The sequence below is a fragment of the Glycine max genome, chromosome 4 (assembly GCF_000004515.6).
Source record: "Glycine max cultivar Williams 82 chromosome 4, Glycine_max_v4.0, whole genome shotgun sequence".
Classification (NCBI taxonomy): Eukaryota; Viridiplantae; Streptophyta; class Magnoliopsida; order Fabales; family Fabaceae; genus Glycine; species Glycine max.
In genome coordinates this window covers 17,221,923-17,241,710 of record NC_016091.4, presented here as the reverse complement: position 1 = coordinate 17,241,710, position 19,788 = coordinate 17,221,923, and the positions used below count along the sequence as shown (strand labels likewise).

Genomic DNA, 19,788 nt, shown 5'->3' with positions numbered 1-19,788 from the left:
AGTCCAGTTAAAAAATGTGTAGTTCAAGAAAATTAAGTCACTACATTTTTCTCGGACGAAAATTCATAAACACTAGGTATAAGGCTTAAAACCGAAAGGTTCTTTATACCGAAATATAATATCACATGCTCTTTCTTTTATGTTCTATACAAATTATTTTTAAAAAAATATTTTAAAATTTTAAATTATGTGGGGGAATGTTAATAAATATTTATTTCAATGTAGTTTGTTACGTTTGTTTTGATCTACATGTTGATTTCCAACGATCATGTAGTTTTACTTTGAGATTTTTGTTATTATGTAACATAAGAGAGTTTATGTTTATATATATCTCTTTCCTCCTCCTCTATAGAAAAGACATAAGCAGAATAAACAATTTGCTTTCTTTCTATCTGAATTTTGTCTTTTCCTTTCTTATAAAAAAAATTATTTTTGAGAACAAGAGCATTGATGTTCAAAAGGTTCGGGGATCATTTCGCTGGACACGATCGGAACCAATGGGTTATCGTATCTTGGGAGAGGAGCGCAATCAGATTTTCCTACCAGTGCAGTGGGCGTGTTTTCTCTCGAAGGATAGCGTTTGCGCTTCAACTCAAGCTCATTAAAAATTTCTCCCTTAAATTATTTTTTTGTGTGCTTATTATATGATATATTGCATTGTTAATTCATGTGATGATAACTAAAGTTATTTTGCTACTGTTATTTAGTTTAAGACTTTGCATTTTTTTTTAATTTTCTATCAAATTTTATATAAAAAACAGTAAACAAATAAATGTCAATAATAAGTAACATCAATAACAAGTTTTGCTCTGTATTAAAAAAACTTGCCGGACATGTGACATAATGTAAGGAGAGTTGTATTTCTTTCTACTTTTTATACAACCAAAAAAATTATAAAATATTAAAACGATATGTAATAAAAATGATAATAAGATATTTACTTTTGCATCCAACAAGCATGCATATGGTTGGTTATACTTTTTTATGCAAGGATCATGACAGCGAGTATCACTAGAATGATGTAAAAAAAGAAAAAAAAAAAAGATCAACATATGTGTCTTAGCTACATTTTTATTTTTTTTCACAAGGCATAGATATAATTAGGGGTGGGAATAGGCCAGACCGGCCTATAGTGGCCTACGACCTGGCTTACATAAAGTCTGGCCTGGTCTATTTAATTAAAAGGTTAATCTCGGACTTTTTTAAAAGCCTATTAAATTAAATAGACCAGACTTAGGCTTATTAAAAAGTCTTATAAGTCTGATAGGCGGGCCTATATATATGTATATATACTTATATTATTTTTTGGGTACAATTAATTTTTTTTTGAAACTAGCAGACTTTGATTACACATTACTGCTCCATAACTTTCATTCTTCTAATCAAGTAAGACTTTAATTACAATTTAGGTGTGAGTCATGTACCCTTTTATATTCCTCATTATTTTTATTGGCTTTCATATTCCTGTTAACGTTTCTGTTCTCCTTTAACTTTCCTATTACGTTCCTACTCACAACAAAGGAATATTAAAGATTTAATATGAAGAAGGCTTTTAAAAAGGCTATCAGGTCAGGCTAGACTTTTAAAAAGGTCAGGTCGAGCCAAAATAAAAGCCTTTGATAGGCTATAGGCCAGGTTTAGGCCTTTTAAAGCCTGATCTGGCCTATTCCCACCCCTAGATGTAATTGATCCTAATTAAGATTCCTATGTTATGTGTTTATGTCTTGCATCCCGGACATCCAGTAAGTTACGCGGATAAAAATGGTGAAACTTGCTTAATATTTAATGTTTTTGTTGTAGTCTTTTTCATCTTTTTGGTGTTTCTTATCTGTTGCACAAGTAAAACATGTAAAAAAAAATAATATACTAGTGTGCCATATAACAAAAATTATCCTAAACTAGAAAGCCCCTATCAACCTTTTGGCCTATGCAAATTTAAGTGCCAACATTTTTTACTTGAATTGTCTAATAATAATAACAACCCCATAGAAAAACACTCAGCACTTTAATTCACGTATAGGAAAGGATAAATTCTCCGGGCTTATGATTTATGAATTTAAACTCTTGGCCTTTCATCACCTTGTCTCATGCTTCTTTTTCGTCACTAATAATTATTTCCCTTTTCTTTTTGTTAAGATAACTTCCTTATATAGGGATGGTGATTCAAAATAAATAAAATAATTTTGAACTATAATTTGTTAATAATCTTTGAACTATTCTAAGAACTAAATTCTCCGGGCTTATGACGTCCATTTTCCTTTAACTCCTATTCTAGAGCTTGATGATAAATACTAGACAAACTTCAAAAGGACTTGCTCAACAACAACAATTATAATATATTATGACAAGAAAACAATTATAATACATTCTTTGGGTCTCATATGACTTCTTTATTCTAACATTAACAAAAGAAAAAACACATTTTTTAAAATCTAATATCATGTTAATAATTATGTGTTGAGTTTGCTAGAGAAATTTTGAACATCTATCCATATAGATCTATAAATTAATCTACTCAAATTAACTAAGCAAAAAAAAAGTAGAATTTAGATCATATCAGTCTATAAATTATAAGAACTTAGGCATAAAATAAAAGGGGAATGCAGAAAGATACTTATATTTACTATGCAGGAATCTCTCCAAACAACTGCAAATAGCCAAGTACAAATCATGCAGGCATCAATAGAGACAAACTAAATTCGAAGTTATTAAAAGTGTTTCAAATAATTAAAAGTTATTAAAAAAATTATTTATCAAATGATTAAATACATTTTTTAGTTAGTAAAAAAATTAAAATCTAGTTAAAATATCTTTCCTAAATAGCCAAAAATATAAAAAAGGTATGTAAATTTCAGAAATATAGAAGAATTTAAACCAAAATTAAGTGCAAACATCTAAAACAGAGCAGCTAAACTGAAAGCAATTTAAACGAAAATGCTGTGAATTTTGCAAAAGAATTATACATACTTAACTTCGAAAGTAAAAGAATGTTTGGAAATATAAAGGATGCACACTTGAAAGATTTCATGAAATGCAAATGGGCAAGAAAGTTAAATTCAAAAGGCCTTTTGAGTCATGGATATAGGGCCCGTTTGGATGTGGCCCAAAAGATCTTTTATTATCTTATCTACTGAAAAAAAATCTTTTTTATTTTTTAAGAGTGTTTGGTTATTATTATTTTTTTAGCTTTTACAAAAGCAAAAGCTCTCAGCAGATCTTCCTCTCAAGTTTAGATTCCCAACTTCTCAAATCTCCTTTTCGGGAATCTGATCCCAAAATAAGGCTTGGACAATAATGTCCTCAAGAAAATTTCAAAATGACAAGCATACCCTCCTCATTTTTCTGAACCCTAAAATTTTCTCTCGTTCCTGAGAACTTGCGGTGCTGTGCCTTCCTCGGAATTTTTCTCCCATGCTTCCAATCTCCTTCGTCATCTCTTCCGATCATCCTTCGTCATTTTTTCTTCTTCCTTTGTTAGCATCACAGGTTCTTCATTAATTTCTTTTTCTTCTCAATATTGTTATGGATTAGGGTTATGCTTTTGTTTGTTTCATTAAGCTTGTGAAATGTCTCTTAATCAAGTTCCTGTGAAAAGAAAGAAAGCAGAATGGTGTGATAAGAATACTGAGATTATGTTGAAAGTGTGCATAGAAGAGGTGAATGCTGGAAATAAACCTCACAACCACTTCACTAAGCTTGGTTGGGCAAATATTGCAGAAAAGTTCAATAAGGCAACAAATTTGAGATATGAATATAAACAATTCAGAAATAGGTGGGATTCTTTGAAAAAGGAATGGCAATTATGGGCTAAGCTTATTGGGAAGGACACGGGTCTTGGCTGGGATGGGGAGAAGAGAACCATTGCAGCTAGTGATGAATGGTGGGAAGCCAAAATTCAGGTATTTGTTATTCAACGAAAATAGAGTTTTTGTGCATTTTTGTTTTTATTTTGCTTCATCTCTGTATATCATCACAACTTCAGAGGCTTGGTTCTAGGATTCAACTTCCAAAGGCTTACTTACTCTAATATATCTCTGATTCAAATTGTTCTGTGAGTTTTCCTGTTTTAGTCCGAGGCTTTGAGCTTTGTTTGATAGATATGCCAAAGGCAAATTGCAGTTTCTAATTTGTTGAAACTACAAAGATTGAGTTTAGAACTGATAGAAGAGTTACCATGTGTATCAAACTAGCATTAGAATTGGTTATGGGTGTTTGTTTTTTACATTCTTAGTTCTTATACACTACTAGAAACTAGAAAGAAGTGATTGGAATTTCAACTACCATTGTTGGTTTAGAGGGCAGAGGCTCCATTGAGTTAAAAGAATTATATTGTTGTATGTGATTCATATTTAGGTGCAGAATTGGTTATGGCTGCAGAATTTTTAAATGCTTAATATTTAGGTGCAGATTCTCAATTTCACTTCTGCTTCTCTTCTTTATATTGTTGTATGTGATTCATTACATTGCACGGTTGCCAGATTGGCCATGCTTTGTTCAGTGTATTCAGCAAATTATTAAAGAGTAGAACTCTGAATTCTCTGGTCTGAGAGATGTTAAAGTTGGTTGTTTCTGCGTCCCCTCTTCGTTTGCAATTATCCTCTCGCCATTCCATGTCATTAAATTTGCCACATTCTGCCAATTCATTAGAGTGAGTGGCAGGTTTCCATGTAGAACTCAACAACAAAGCACACTTCAAATCTTAGATCATTAATTGTGGCATCCTCCAAAAATATTTTAAAAACATAAAATAAAATAAACTAAATCATCTTTGGACTTTTCTGAACCTTTTCCTTTTCCTTTTATGGCACCATAAGTTGGTTCCATATATAATTTTATTCAATATTTTGGTACTGTCACTGTCACATGTATCTTTCACCACATGTGGGGTTAATAACAATTCCAATTTTTATCATATATTCAAAGTCTATTTCCCTATTCATTCTATTTAATTTATTCTTTAACTTTCCTTTGATTTATCCTTTCTTTTCTTTCTTTGTTGTTACTGGTTGATTTGGATCATGCTCATGTCCTCCAAGGTAATTGATTGCTTGCTTCTTATTTTGTTTTTCATCTCTCCTCTTCACTCCCTCTCTCAACACCGGTTAGATTCATGGGGAAATATATTTTAAAAAAATAAAGTATATAAATAAGTCACTTCGTTAACAGCTTGTGCGTATTCATAATCTAGAACAAAATTTGTATCTTAAGCATAGATGCGGTATTTTGATCTTTTATGAGCATACTCATCAGTGATGGTAAATTTGAAGAGTGGTTCTAGTTAAGGAGTTTTAGTCCCCAAAAATCCCTTTCTTAACTGAATTTCAGGTGGTCTTCAGGATTTTTCTTAAAAATTTCATGACAAGAGGCTTTATTTTGCCATGTTCTTATGTTGCTTAATTTCAAGCACATACCTTCCCACAGATATGGAAACCGGGAAAGAATCTTCTAACATGGTGTGTTTTCTTAGATTGCTGGGAATATTCAAGAAAAATAAGAGTTAATTACAATCTTGATTATATATTTGAATTCTTTGAATGCTTCTTTCTACAATTTCTAAATGATTTAACAGAAAATAGTGTAGAGCCGCAAATTGTTCAAGATGAGGGAGACATAACATTATTATTAACCCCAAACACTCTCAAATCATTATGTTTACTGTTTAAGCAACACATTACAGCTAAAAAATTGCTCACTTTTTCTTAAATCCTCACTATAAAATGAGTTGTAGTGAAGCATAAGAGTATCCAATTTTTACAGGTACATGTATAAGAATATTTTTGCTACTGCATATGCTAGTGAAGCATGTACTGCTAAATATTAATAAATGGCATCAATGTGGACAAGAATGTGTACAGTACAGAGCATAAATAAATAGGTTGACTCAACACTCTACACCAAGAAGTAATACTTAGAAGCCATAATAAAAACACAATTCTCTTGAAATATTAATTTAGGAATTGAAGGACGCCTTTGAGGCAAAGCAATCTAGAAAGTGCAAACAATTACTATGAATCTTATTATGTTCAAACAATTGATATTTTATTCTTGGGTGAATCTTATTATGTTCAAACAAGAAATACCCGTAAATGTATAAATGTATAATGAACCACATTTCATGTTCATTAATAATTTATGGGCTACTCAAATGGATCATACATGTAAGTAGTAAAAAGCAAGTCAAAATGTCTAAATTAAGCTCATACCAGCATATTCATGAAGCTGGGGAATACATATAACAAAATGTAGCTTAATTAGCAGGAAAATAAGCTGCAATTCCATTCTGAAGATCTTTCACTGACAACCCAAATGGAGAGTAATATTGAAGTGAGTTTGGAGGTAGCTACAGCCTGCAGGCAGAATATGCTGAAGCACTGTGGGGGACAACCTCCTATGAGAAAGACTAAAATAAAAGCAGACCGACAATGCTAACCAAATTTAATAGGAAATGAAGAGTGTGGTAACGACAAAAGAATGGTTTAGGAAGGAGACACACATGCTTCCTCCCTTTTCATAATTAATGATTGCCAAATGACAATTTCATTGTGAGAACTAAGAGTAGATAAAACCAACAAAAAAAAACACCACAGTATAATCTGAACAACAAAGTAGAGAGTAGTAACTTCTTTGTAAGGGGTTTGGACTTGTGTTAGTGTGCTTTGATTTTGAGAGAGAGAAAGAGAGGGAAGTGGCAAAGTACTGAATGACATAAACATTGATTGAGGCAGAGACTCGTTGAATTAACCGTGTGAATTGCATGTGCATTGGTTGAACGAAAGCGAGTCATTGAATCAAATAGCATAACATTTGACTTTCTGTATAGTTTATCGAGGCAAAATGATTCACCCAAAACATGATGGACTTATTCTTCTTGGTAATTGATTCACCCAAAATGATTATATATATATATATATATATATATATATATATATATATATATATATATATATATATTGAGACTACCCTGCTTTTACTTTGCTGCTTTTTTGGTCCAAAGTTCAAACCTTGCAAGTTATGTTTGTTATATATATATGCTACACTTTGATTTTTAACTTCTATGACTTAAAAATGCTTGTCTTCCCTTCTAGTTTCTCTCATTAGCCACTCTCCTACTCATGAATGGGATCAAAGGAAGATCTTCTTTTTTTTTGTTTGACATGTCAACTGATTGCCTCAGCTTCCCACACCACTCATGTTGTTGCTTCTTCTTTCTTGTTAGCTTTTAGTGATGTTAGTATTGCCAGCCTAGCCTGCTACTCAATATGCTCTATGTAGTTCATGATGTGTCTTAGTACTAGCTATATCTAATATGCTTTTTTTTCCATCACTATTGATACCTTTAGCTACTGTAGGTTATTTTTTAGTTCATTGTATTGTACCCCTATTGTCCTTCCATCCCTCTATTCTTTGTGATAAATTTTATTGGAATTGTCACCTGTTACAAACTCTTTGGCTTTGTGCATCATTGCGAATATGCTTGAAGCTATGCACATATTATCAAACTGCAATGTTGAGATCATAGTATAATTGCATTGCACCTCCGCTTTGTGTATGCCATGAGCTTTGTTACTGGTCTATTTTTCTCTGACATTAGAACATTTTCTTCACTATACAAATAGTAACATTTGCATGGAAGTAAAGATTCTTGTTGAAGATGCAAGAGGAAAAATTTATGATCATATATACGGATGGAACTTATTTTGACTGAATTGAACATCTGGTCTAAACTGCAGTTGCAGGATTTGATCAAAGTTTTTCTCTGGTTACATGATTGGTTTTGCATGTTGAGTCAGCAATTGAGTAGTGGTTCTTTGTGTGATTAGAGCTCTTGTTCTAGTTTTCTCAGTATTTTAGATAGCTTAATGTTTAATGGATGATTGATGTGGATTATTTTTAATGAACGAAATAATTTGTTTTGCTTCATTGCTTTCCTTGTGAGCGTATGGTAGGACCTGTTCTATAAATATTCTTGGTTTGTGACAGCTTTAATGTGTTGGGTAGTTGGTAGGCACGTAGCTTTTATGGTATGGCTTTTTGTAAATATGGGATTTTGAGTTATAATATTTGAAAGCAATACATGTGCCTTATTGTTAGACAATGGCATTATATTGAGAATTGTCAGGTTCTTGTTAGGAGGACTTATATTATGCCACAGGTTAACATATGCAAAAATTCATATTAGATTAGCTTTTGCTTAATTTAAATTATATAGGAATGTCAACCTTACCAAATATATTATAATGAGATTGATTTTTATCTCTTAATTATCATGCCAAATATATATTATAATTCTTATTTTTTATTTTATAGGAGGATCCTGAAGTAGCAAAGTTTAGAGAGCAAGGCCTCAAATTCTTACCTGAGATGGAATTCCTTTTTAAGGGTACTATTGCTACTGGTTTTGCAGCATATGCACCATCTGAAGATTCAAAACAATATGAAGGATTCAACACAAGAATAGAAGAGACAAATGATAACATTGATGATAACACTGACATGGAAGTGAATGAGCCTGAGATAAACACGACAACTCAGAACACGTCTTCGGCAAAGGAAAATGGACAGAGGAAGAGAGGAAGAGAGGGTGATAAAAGAATTGGGGTTGCTGCCAAGCTTTCTCACAATTAGATCATATTATTCAAACATTTGAATCTAGTGTATCTGCTCAAGACCCAACTAGCATTACTGCATGTGTAGCAAAGTTGAAAGATCTACCAGGACTTAAGCGTAGGAGTGAACTATTTTACAAAGCCACTAAACTTATGAAAAAAAGGGCAAACAGGATCACCTTTGTTGCTTTAGAAGAGCCTGAGCTACAACTTGGATGGATCAAATCTGAAACTTAAGCACAAATTCCTTAATTTCTCCTCTATTTTATATCATTGACACTTGCTAGTTTTGCTTGGTTATGAACCTTGGTTGTGTTATGGATCTTAGTTTTTAATTTAAGTTATGTCGTGGATCTTTGATTTTAATTTTGGTTATGTTATGGATATTAGTTATGGTTTGGCTCTTGATTTTTTTATTTTCAGTTGTGTTATGATTTTTTTTCCTTCTCCAGGATGTCTTCATCATTATCATCAATGACTCATCACTATCATCAAATGACTCTTCATCTGACGATGACGATCACATTACGAAGAACAAAGTGTTGATGTTTGCTGTAGCTAATGTTACCAATTACTTCATGAAATATGTTGTGAAAAATCCATGTAGAGATTCAAGCATGACAGGCCATCGTTGGTATCTGAAATTCTAAATGGTCATCCAATACGTTGTTATCAGATGTTTAGAATGAAGAAACTTGTCTTTCTTGAATTATGTGATATCTTGGAAACCAAGTACAACTTAAAGAAAACTCGAAATGTCAGCATTTATGAGCAAGTTGGCTTGTTTTTATACATGTTGAGTCAACCAGGTTTTGTTCATAATTGTGAGGAAAGATTTCAACATTCAGGTGAAACAATATCTAGACATTTCCATAATGTCTTAGAAGCTGTGTGTATGTTTGCAAAGGATATAATTAAGCCTGTTGATCCATCATTTAGGGATACTCCTGATGAGATTCTAAAAGATGCTAGATATCGCCCTTACTTTAGGGATTGTATTGGTGCAATAGATGGTACTCATATACGAGTTTGTGTTCCCTCTCATCTACAAGGAGTCTATATTGGTCGGAAAGGCTACACTACCACTAATGTCATGGCTGTTTGTGATTTTAGCATGTGTTTCACTTTTGTTTGGGCAGGTTGGGAAGGTTCTGAACATGATACTAAGATATTTATGGAGGCTTTACATAAGCCTGCATTGCATTTTCCACATCCTCCTCAAGGTACTTAAAATTTATATATTATAAATATATGTATCATTATAATTTTGTGTTCTAACATGCTCTATTGTTTTATTCTTTAGGTAAATATTATCTTGTTGATTCTGGTTACCCTACTTTTATGAGTTTTCTAGGACCGTACATGAAAACTAGGTATCATCTCCCGCAATTTAGAATTGGGCCTAGAATCAGGGGAAGAGTTGAAGTTTTTAATTATTATCATTCCAGTCTTCAAAGTACAATTGAACGTGCATTTGGTTTATGTAAAACAAGATGGAAGATATTGGGTAATATGCCACCTTTTGCTTTGAAGACACAAAACCAAATCATTGTTGCTTGCATGGCTATACATAACTTCATTCAAAGAAATGACAAGAGTGATGGAGAATTTGATTCGCTAGATGAAGATATAGATAGTGATGAGGATGAAAGTGAAGTTGGTCCTAGTATTACAACATGGGAAGAACCGGATGCTCAAAGTACTCTACAAATGGAACGATTTAGAGAATCTTTGAAGAATATGTTTCCAACACGTATTTAATTTCTTTATTTTTTAATACTACAAGGTTGCATGTTTATGGTATGGGTACATTTGAACAATTTTATATTGAAAGACATTATTGATCGTATTATCACCAAGTTAATGATATTTTATATTTTGTTATAAATTATAATTACATAGATAATAATTAAATTATAAACTAGAGTGTAAGTGACAACATTACTAAAACAATAAATTAATTAGATTTTAAATATGAAAAGTAATTATGTAGAAAGGTGTATAACTTTATTTTTATGAGATACATTTATTTTATTTTTATAAAAATAATTATTTTTTAATCAAAATTTCTAGAAAATATATAACAATATTTTAAATATAATGATAAAGTTAAAATATTTTTATAAATGAAATAGAAGAAGAAAATAATTTTTATTATTTTTAATAATATTTAATTATTTAAGGCATTTAATAATTATATAATAATGTTTAAGTATTTAATTATTAGTTATAATAATGTCAAAGCATATAATATCCTTTTTGGTAATTTTAATTATGCAAAAGATCTTCTACAATTTCATCCAAACAACATATTAATTTAAATAAGCACTTAAGAGTTTATCATCCAAACATCAAATTAACTTATGTAAAAGTAACTTTTCAGATAAGAGCTTCTTGGATAAGTTCTTTCTCTATAAGGTCTTTTACAATAGTGCATCCAAACAGGCCCGTATATACCAATGATACCATGGAGGCATGTGTGGACCCAATACTACCACGAGGAAAAAAAGACAAGTGAAAGCAGACAAAAATCATACCTTTATGCCTTAAGGATATGTTGTCACTCAAACTACGACCAAAATCAGGTTCATCTTTTCCCTTTTGTGACTGCTGCATCATACTACAAAAGCAAGGTTTGCACATTTAAAATGGTAGCAGCAACCATGTTGCAATAAAATAGTAGAAAATAGTTGCAAAAGTTAATTTAAAAAAAGAGAAAATTAAATTAAAAATAAAAAATAAGTGGCAGCAGCAACCATGTTGCAATCTTGGGAAGACCAGGTTCAAGCTTAATGTGCTTCCCAGCAAAGCAGATCCCATTCAATGCATAAAGAGAAGCTTCTGCAGCCCGGACATCATAAAATTCAATAAATTTGACATGATTCAATTATGGATATTCATAGATCTGCAATTACAGAGACAATATTTAACAATGCTTGTATTATTTTAAAACACAAAGGCCAAAATTGGATGAAAACCAACAAGAACAACTTCTCTAATTTCTCCATAAAACCCAAAAATTTGTTTTAGTTCATCATTCAGTAAGGGAGAAAGGAATTATGCATACATGAGAAGTTATTAAAATGATACCTTTGGAATTGAAAATATAAAAAATGATGCCAGGTGATGCCGCCATTTCACTATTCCCTGAAAATTCAAATATAGTTACATATTCAGCAGATGAACTACTTATTAATGGAATACAAGTAAAGAAACACAAATATGGATACACAGAGATGTTACTGCATTCAAAATTAGCATGATTAAAATAAACAACAAATTCTTAATAATATTTATACCAAAATCATGCATAAGCTCCAGCCCAGCAGAGGACAACATCTAAATTCATGAAATCACCATTAATTCCACAAGCAAACAAAACATTTATAAAAAATTGGAACAAAAAATGAGAGAAATATTGCTTTGAAATATACAATTGTATTTCATCTGAGACCTGAGATAAGTAACTAAAACAAATTTAATACTAATAAAAAATACTAGGCAATGAGACTTTGATGAATAATGTGTGAATATCATCCCTAAAACTAATTCATGTGAACTGCATAAAAATATAACTAGGCAATGAGGTGAAAAGGTACATTATAATAAACGCATTCATGCTGCTGCAGGGAGAATGGATGATGGCACAATAGAGAGTCACTGCAAAATGCTAATCTTTTGGTGGATATATAGAGTGTTCCAATTAGAGGTCTAGAGTTTGTTGATATGTAGCAAGCACATGGCTGTAAGAGCTTCTCTCCTAGAAAACCCCCAAATGTTTGTTGAAATAGCTTATCAGGCCCTCTTGATGTAAGCACCTTTGTTCCTTGAATAAGTCTAGCAATTGCACATCAACTGGCCTAGAACTAACTCTTACTGAATACAAAAAATAGATTTCCATTAGAATTGAATCAGGATGTCAAGCACTTAAATGGATTCCATATAAGTAAATAACTATTGCCCAACTTGGATTAGCTTCTAGCTTATGTAAGCTTTTAGTCAAGTATTTTATTCTTAACTATAAGAAAAGTTATAGGAGTACAAGTTTTCGAGAAAGTTAGAGAGTATAAGTTAATTTTAACCTAGTGACATTTTTTTGAGAATCTTGGAAAAAGTATTTTCTTTCTTGTAAAGTGTTTTTATCTTTGGGATTTGATACTACACCATATGTTTAAAATATATGGGGATCTACTTTATTACATAAGTGGATTCCCGACTTTTCTATCATGAGATAAGTAGATAATTTTTATTGTATAGAGTCAACCTTAAGCACACACACAACTCTACCTGTTGGCTAGTTAGATTAAAATTTGGAATGTAATTGGACATGGCAAGCATCATCTTTCGCGGACTCACTATAACCCTTTCTGAACTAAATGAACTCAGCTCTGCGCATGCATACAGAACATTCCATTAATGGTTTGAAACGTAAAACACGAATTGATTCGCAATCACAGAAACATACTCAGGCCCTGTTTCGATAACTTTCAAAAAGCACTTTTAGGAGGAAAAAAAACAAGAAACTAAGGACTAAAGCCCTGCATATTAGTTCCAATCATTTCAAAACAAGTCATAACATAGTAGTATTTTTTTTTAACACTATTACTTATTTTTTATGAAAAGGATTAAATGGAATAATTCAATTCTTTATTAGTTGATACTTGATGGTATAAATTTATATCCACCTGTTAACAACTATAAGAAAAATATTGTGATATTTTTAAGGTTTTTCATGGACTTGGTGCTGAAATCACCATTCATTTCAAGTTCTCAAAATGGAAATAATTCAAACAATAATCTGAAAAAGTAAAATACAATATAGGCTCTATGTTATGTTACCTGTAGTTTGAGGAGCTCCAGCTCCATTCCAATCTCCCTAATAGCAACAATGTAACCAATAAAATAAAAAATAGTGAAATAAAAGAATAATAAGAGCACACAATACTTCAAAACATTAGCTCGTCAAAATAAAAGAATAATATGAAAACCTGTTTTGCATGGTATCTACTCTAATTTCTATCCATCATAAAAACCATCACGACACATCCAAAACCACTTCTTATCCTAACAAGTTAAACAAACAAAACATTCCCATGTTCCTTTCTCTTCTTACCAAACTAACTATGGCAACACATCAGCACATACACTTATTTAAACACAACAAAAACCACTCTCACTCAAAATATCATTAAAACCCAACAACCTTAATTTGTCACACACACACTAATTAAGAATCCAAATGAAATTCATTGTACTCTTCTTCCTCCTAGCATCATCATCATCATATTCATTTGCTCAATCCCCTGTAGCACCGGCAGTGGCTCATGTCCCTTCCACCAGAGCAACGCTTCCCATGTTACTCATGATCTTCCTCTTCACCTCATTCGGCTCCATCTTCATTCTCTACTACTCCCACGAAGAACAACCCCAGGCGCTTCCACAAGCCATGCACGCAGAGTTGACCCGTGCATGCTCGCCATGTGTCCTTTCATGTCCTACTTCGTAGTCAAAATGAGGACCCCGCAAAACCCTGCGTTTCAGTGTGCGGTGTGTTTGGCGGAGTTCGACAACACCGATGATGCGCTCCACTTGCTATCCAAGTGTGGTCACGTGTTCCACGCGCACTGCATCGACGCATGGCTCAGTAGCGTTTTATCGAAGAAAATCGAACATAGAAAGAAAGGAAAGAAAATTGTGGAATGAATCGATGGCAGTAATTGTTATGGTTTCGTTAATTTCTCCAAAGGAGTTTCGATTCGAAAGAAACAAAAAGAAAAACCTAAAGAATTGAAGAGAGAGAGAGGGAGAAACCTAACCCTAAGTGGAAGTGAAAAGGGGGGAAATAGTAGAGAGAGAGGTTACCGCTTCATGGTCTTCTTCATTGTGTGTGGCGCGGCCTTGGCGGCTTCTTCTCTGACAACACCACAACAGCGGGCCTTCCTCTGCGTCACTCCTCCTTTCTCCTGAGGAGCATATTTCTCCTGGAAGCTTTTTAGGTTTAAGGGTTGTAAATTAATGAAAGTGAAAATGAATAAAATAATTAAAAATGACTTCGGTCAAAGACATTTTTTATAAAATCGCCTTTGTAACGTTAACATCAAAGGCGGTTTATAAAAAAACTGTCGTTAACAGCATAATATAGTTGGCATTTATTACAAAAATGCCACCGCACCATGTACTACATCGGTTTTTTGTTAACCGATGTAGATACCGCGACGTGGAAAGCAATTTTTTTAGTAGTGAATCCTAGCTCCAAAGTAACTCCATCCAACATAAACATCTTTTTTTTGTTCCCTTAATGGATCAAACCATTCCCTGGACTCCACCATGTCTAGAGCTTTGTAGCACCTAGTTTCCTTTTTTACTTTAATACTCACACTTGCATATCTAGATAATTCAATTGTTAGTTGTATCTCAAATGTATTTGGCCTTTTAAACAAAGTAAGAATTGATTCTTGGTGTTATCCAAACACACTATAAGATCTTTTCATGAATTGGTCTTGTAGGATGAAGTTAAGAGACTGTCTAAAACTTATATTGAGTTTCTATCAGGCCTTCTGAAAGTTACTAGGTGGTTATATAGTGTTATTAATGTAATTATAGAATAATAATAGCCTTGCTTCTTTGGCACCTATTTGTTGGCAATGTTCTTGAATATGTGCAAACCTTAGAGATGAAGTTATTCTTTGGTTAGGGGGTTTGATCCCTGTGAATTCCATTTTCCCATGCCTCATTCCCTAGTCGCATACATATTCAAAAAAAGACTTTTCATATGGTACTTTCATGGTATCTTCTTTATTGTTTTGCCTCTTAAAAGACTGGGGAGCAAGTAAAACTTCATATCCTAAAATATGGAATTATCAATTTCTGGTTTTGATTATCCATTCTAATATATTTTGAATTGTTCAGTTGCACAAACAATTTGGAAAAGGTTATTTGAAGCTTTTCTCTGCATAATCCTTCCATCATTGGATAGTTCCTTGGGGATTTTGATGGTTGATAATGGATGAGAAACAAGTAGATGGAGAAATTTTGTTTCTAGGTGTGCAATGTTTGTAGTAATTTTTTGTGCTTATAGATGTTAGAATTTTGTAGTTCAATGTTTAAAATTGTGTTTGCTTTCATAAAGTACCAAGGTTTTTTTTTGTTTGCTTCTTTCTTCATCCATACAATATACACACATTCTGACTATTATTCGATTATGTTTGTACTTTGAAATTTTTGGATTTGTTGAAAGGGGTTGGTTTATGGTTTCATGATGATTTTTTTGTGTGCCCTGTTACTTTTGTGCCCCGTTGTGTTAAAAAAACACTAAATTAGCACATGTTTTCATTTTTTCAGAATGTCTAAAATTAACCTTGTGTTGCACCACCAAGGGTTGTTTTGGCTGTAATGATGAAGGGGTGTTGGAGTATTTAGATAGGGAAGAATGTTACTGGCATTCAGTGGAGACTGATTTGATGAACATTTGGGTTATTTAGGATCTTTGTAAGGAATACGGCGGATATACCTGGTTTCGGACAGTTTTCTATTTGGTACCAGAAATAAGGTTTGAGGAGGGGTTACTTCCATTGGAGATTGAAGTAGATGTGTTGGGTATGTGTAACACAACTTCTATTGATCCGGAGAAGGATGTTCACATATATATTTAATCATGTGGTTGATGACAATCCGGAGGCTGTGATGGTGATTGAGGATGATGTGGGTGTTGAATACAATGGGCAAGTAATTCTGAAAAATATACAAAGGATGTTGATATTAGTGTGCTACAATGTGAGGAGGTGGACACTGAAAAATGTTCAAATGATATGGATCATAGTGTGCCATTGGGTGACAAGGTGCTTGCTGAAAAATGTGCAGAGGATGCCCATCATAATGTACAAGAAGAAGGGGGTGTGACTTTTGTTGAGGAACACAACTATGGAAGGGTTTTTAAGAACTCACAAGAAATGGGTTGCAAACAAGCTAGCTGAGAAGTTAAAGGTACACTTTACTTTAACTCATCATAAGGTACATGCCCATATGAAGGTTGACTACGGTGTGATTATAGAAGAGAGGATGATGTTTAGGGCTTTGAAAGTTACAAGAAGCATGGTTGAAGGATATATTAAAAAATAGTATGAAATAATTTTGGATTATGCTAATGAGCTGACAATAAGCAATGAAGGAAGCACAGTGAAAATTGATTGCATTCTTGTACCCTATTCCCAACCCATCTTTCAAAGAATTTGTGTGTCTTGATACATGCAAGAAGGGGTTTAAAGCTGGTTGCAAACCATTTATTGGCCTCGGTGGGTGTTTTTTAAAAGGATATTATGGAGGACAATAGTTGTGTGTTGTTGGTCAGGATGTTAACCATGGAATATTTCCTATAGCTTATGTTGTTATGGATGTGGAAGACAAGGAAAATTGGAAATGGTTTCTAACTTTACTACATCAGGATCTTGGTGATTACTCTCAATTTGGTTGGAACTTTATGTTTGACTTACAAAAGGTGAATTTCTCTCTTAATGACCTTGCATACATGCATGCTTGAATGAATGTTTTTGGTTGCATTAAATTTCATGGACCAATTTGTTATTAAGTGAGAAACCTTAGGGACCAATTTATCATTAAGTGACAAACCTTAGGGTCTAAATTGTCAATATAATTTATATTGAATTTTGATTGTGCCTTGTTACTGGTCACACAGGGTCTGCTCCCAACTATGAAAGAGGTCTTCCCTGGAGCTTTTCACAAGTTGTGTTATGAACTTGTGGAGGAACTTTTTCAAACAATGGAAATACAAGGAGCTGAGGGGATTAGTCTGGCAATGTGCAAGGACTACAACAAAACCAAAATTTGAAAAGGGAATGGAAGCTATCAAGAGGAAGAATGATAATTCATTCAAGTATTTGGACAAATGGCCAAAGGAATCCTGGACAAAAGCCTATTTCAGTGAGAATAGTAAGGTGGATATAATCACAAACAATAATTGTGAATCTTTCAATGCCAAGATACTGAAGTATAGGAGCAATCCAATCCTGACTTTATTGGAGGAGATCAGGTGCTATATCATGCGAAAAATGAGCAGTACAAACTAAAAATGGCTGCTAGAATAAGATCCTTGGCACCCATGCAACAATTAGGTTTAGAGAAAGAAAAGCATGAAAGCAACAAGTGGATTGCTTAGTGGCTGGGAGATGATGATGGCAACAGATATAAGGTTTATCACTACAAAACAAAGGTTGATGTAGATCTAAACACTGGACATTGTACTTGTAGACTACGGTAGTTGACAGGTATAACATTTCTAACTTTTATGGTTGTGGAATTCAATTCATTTGCTTATTGGTATATATGTCCATGCATATATTTAATTTTTCTTATTTCATACTATCCTATGTTTAGTGTTGAATTGAATTGAATTCCTATCTTGTTGTTGTCTTTTGTTGTATCTAGGTTTGCCATGCAGGCATGCCATTATTGCAATCAGTTTAAAAAATTACAGACTTGAGGGCTACTGTGATGGGATGTTGAAATTAGGGTCATATAATGCAACATAGGACTACTAGATCCATCCTATCAGGAGTCAACAATATTGGGTGAGGATACCGTATGACAAATTGAAGCAACCCTTAATGAAGAGAAGACCTGGATGGCCTAAGAAGGCTAGGAGAAAGGACACAACTGAGGGAGAATGCAACAACAATAGGACTATGATGAAAAGGAATTTTCCCACTATTACTGGTACGAGATGTGGCCTTGAAGATCACAATAGTAGGGGCTACAACAATGGTGGTGTGCCACCTGAACCCAAAAAATGGAAACCTTCACCTGAAGTTGTTGTTACTCTTACTGGAGCTGCAACATTTCAAATAATAATATACTAATATTTTTGGTGATCTATTTGTTATTTAGAAATCATTTACTCTCAAACATCAATATAGTAACTTATTTTAATTTTATTCATTCAATGTAGGAAGAAATGGTGTGTTCTCAAAATGCACCAGTCACTGAAGAGGCTGTAGTTGAAGTTACACCAATAGCAATTGTTGTTGAGGTTGCCAATGTCCCCACATTTGTACTACTTGTAGCTACAGTCAGACCACCTCTTATTCAATCTGCAAATACTCCAATGGTTAAAGTTCCATTTCCAAGTGGAGTATCTCCAACAGTGCCACAATAAGCTTCACGAGCTTCATTCCTACACATCGAATGGCCTCAACCTCTTCAAAGTGATTCAACGTGTTTTAGACATATTTTGAATATATTTTAGAACATTAGGTATTAACGTGTTTTTTATTTTTGGAAATTTCTATTATGACAGTGACATTGTGACATGCTTTGGTGTCTTTGTTTTTTTGGTAATTTATAATCATGGTAGAAATTTTACTACTACTTGGGAACTTGGGTATGTTATGTGTAATGAACAACAATTTTATGTTCTATGAATGCTCATTTTAGCTTTGTGGACTACGTGCATGCTATTTTATTTCATGAATGATTATGCTAAGTGCATGTTATTACTTATTTCAAGGCTAGTTTGTCAGTTAGTAATAATTATTAGGGATCAATTTGTCAATAAGTATATATGTTTTGGTGGAAAATTTTTAGAAGGCAAATTCATCTAAACGTAATATTTATGTGTTATTGCTTTGAAAATCAATACATTAAAAAAGTGACAATTTAGTCCAAAATGATGTGGAAAGCCATTGTGCACATATGTACTTGCCACATGGATGAACGTGGGCCTGATCATCCTATTTTCATGAATCTATGATTCCAATTATAATTGGAAAATTCCTTTGGATTGCAAACTAAAGATGACAACTAATTTTCTTTATGCCTAGGGATAGGGTAAAAAAGATTACTCATCATAAACCTATTTTATTAATGCAAATCGTTTCGTTATGCTAATTCGAGGGATTGATAGTATAATCAAGGGATTTAGGTCCTCGTGCTCTAGGATTAAGGCTAGGATAAAATTGTGGTTTAATGATAACATAAGCTTAATTGAATAGGAATACATAGTGATTGCTTACTAGGAAGTCTAATGAAGTTAAACCTCGGCTATTTCTCTCGTTGATTTCATCCCATTTTTTCACACATATCAAGTGTTTGACGAAATTCTCAACCAATTTTCTCTTACTTTTCTCTTTTATTTTTATGCAATTGTCTAGTTCGGTTACTTAATCTTTTA

The 19,788-nt window shown here is 33.0% G+C and overlaps 2 protein-coding genes across 2 annotated transcripts; both read left to right on the top strand.

Annotated features, from left to right (window-relative positions):
• Positions 1-3,348: 3,348 nt before the first annotated feature.
• LOC102661075 (L10-interacting MYB domain-containing protein) lies at positions 3,349-8,625 on the top strand. Its single transcript, XM_014774658.3, has 2 exons — positions 3,349-3,899; positions 8,308-8,625. The coding sequence occupies exons 1-2, from the start codon at positions 3,567-3,569 to the stop codon at positions 8,623-8,625; spliced, it is 651 nt and encodes a 216-aa protein (XP_014630144.2). The 5' UTR covers positions 3,349-3,566.
• Positions 8,626-9,245: 620 nt separating this feature from the next.
• LOC106798505 (putative nuclease HARBI1) lies at positions 9,246-10,470 on the top strand. The gene is made up of 2 exons (XM_014775100.3): positions 9,246-9,829; positions 9,910-10,470. The coding sequence occupies exons 1-2, from the start codon at positions 9,283-9,285 to the stop codon at positions 10,365-10,367; spliced, it is 1,005 nt and encodes a 334-aa protein (XP_014630586.2). The 5' UTR covers positions 9,246-9,282; the 3' UTR covers positions 10,368-10,470.
• The last annotated feature ends 9,318 nt before the right edge of the window (positions 10,471-19,788 follow it).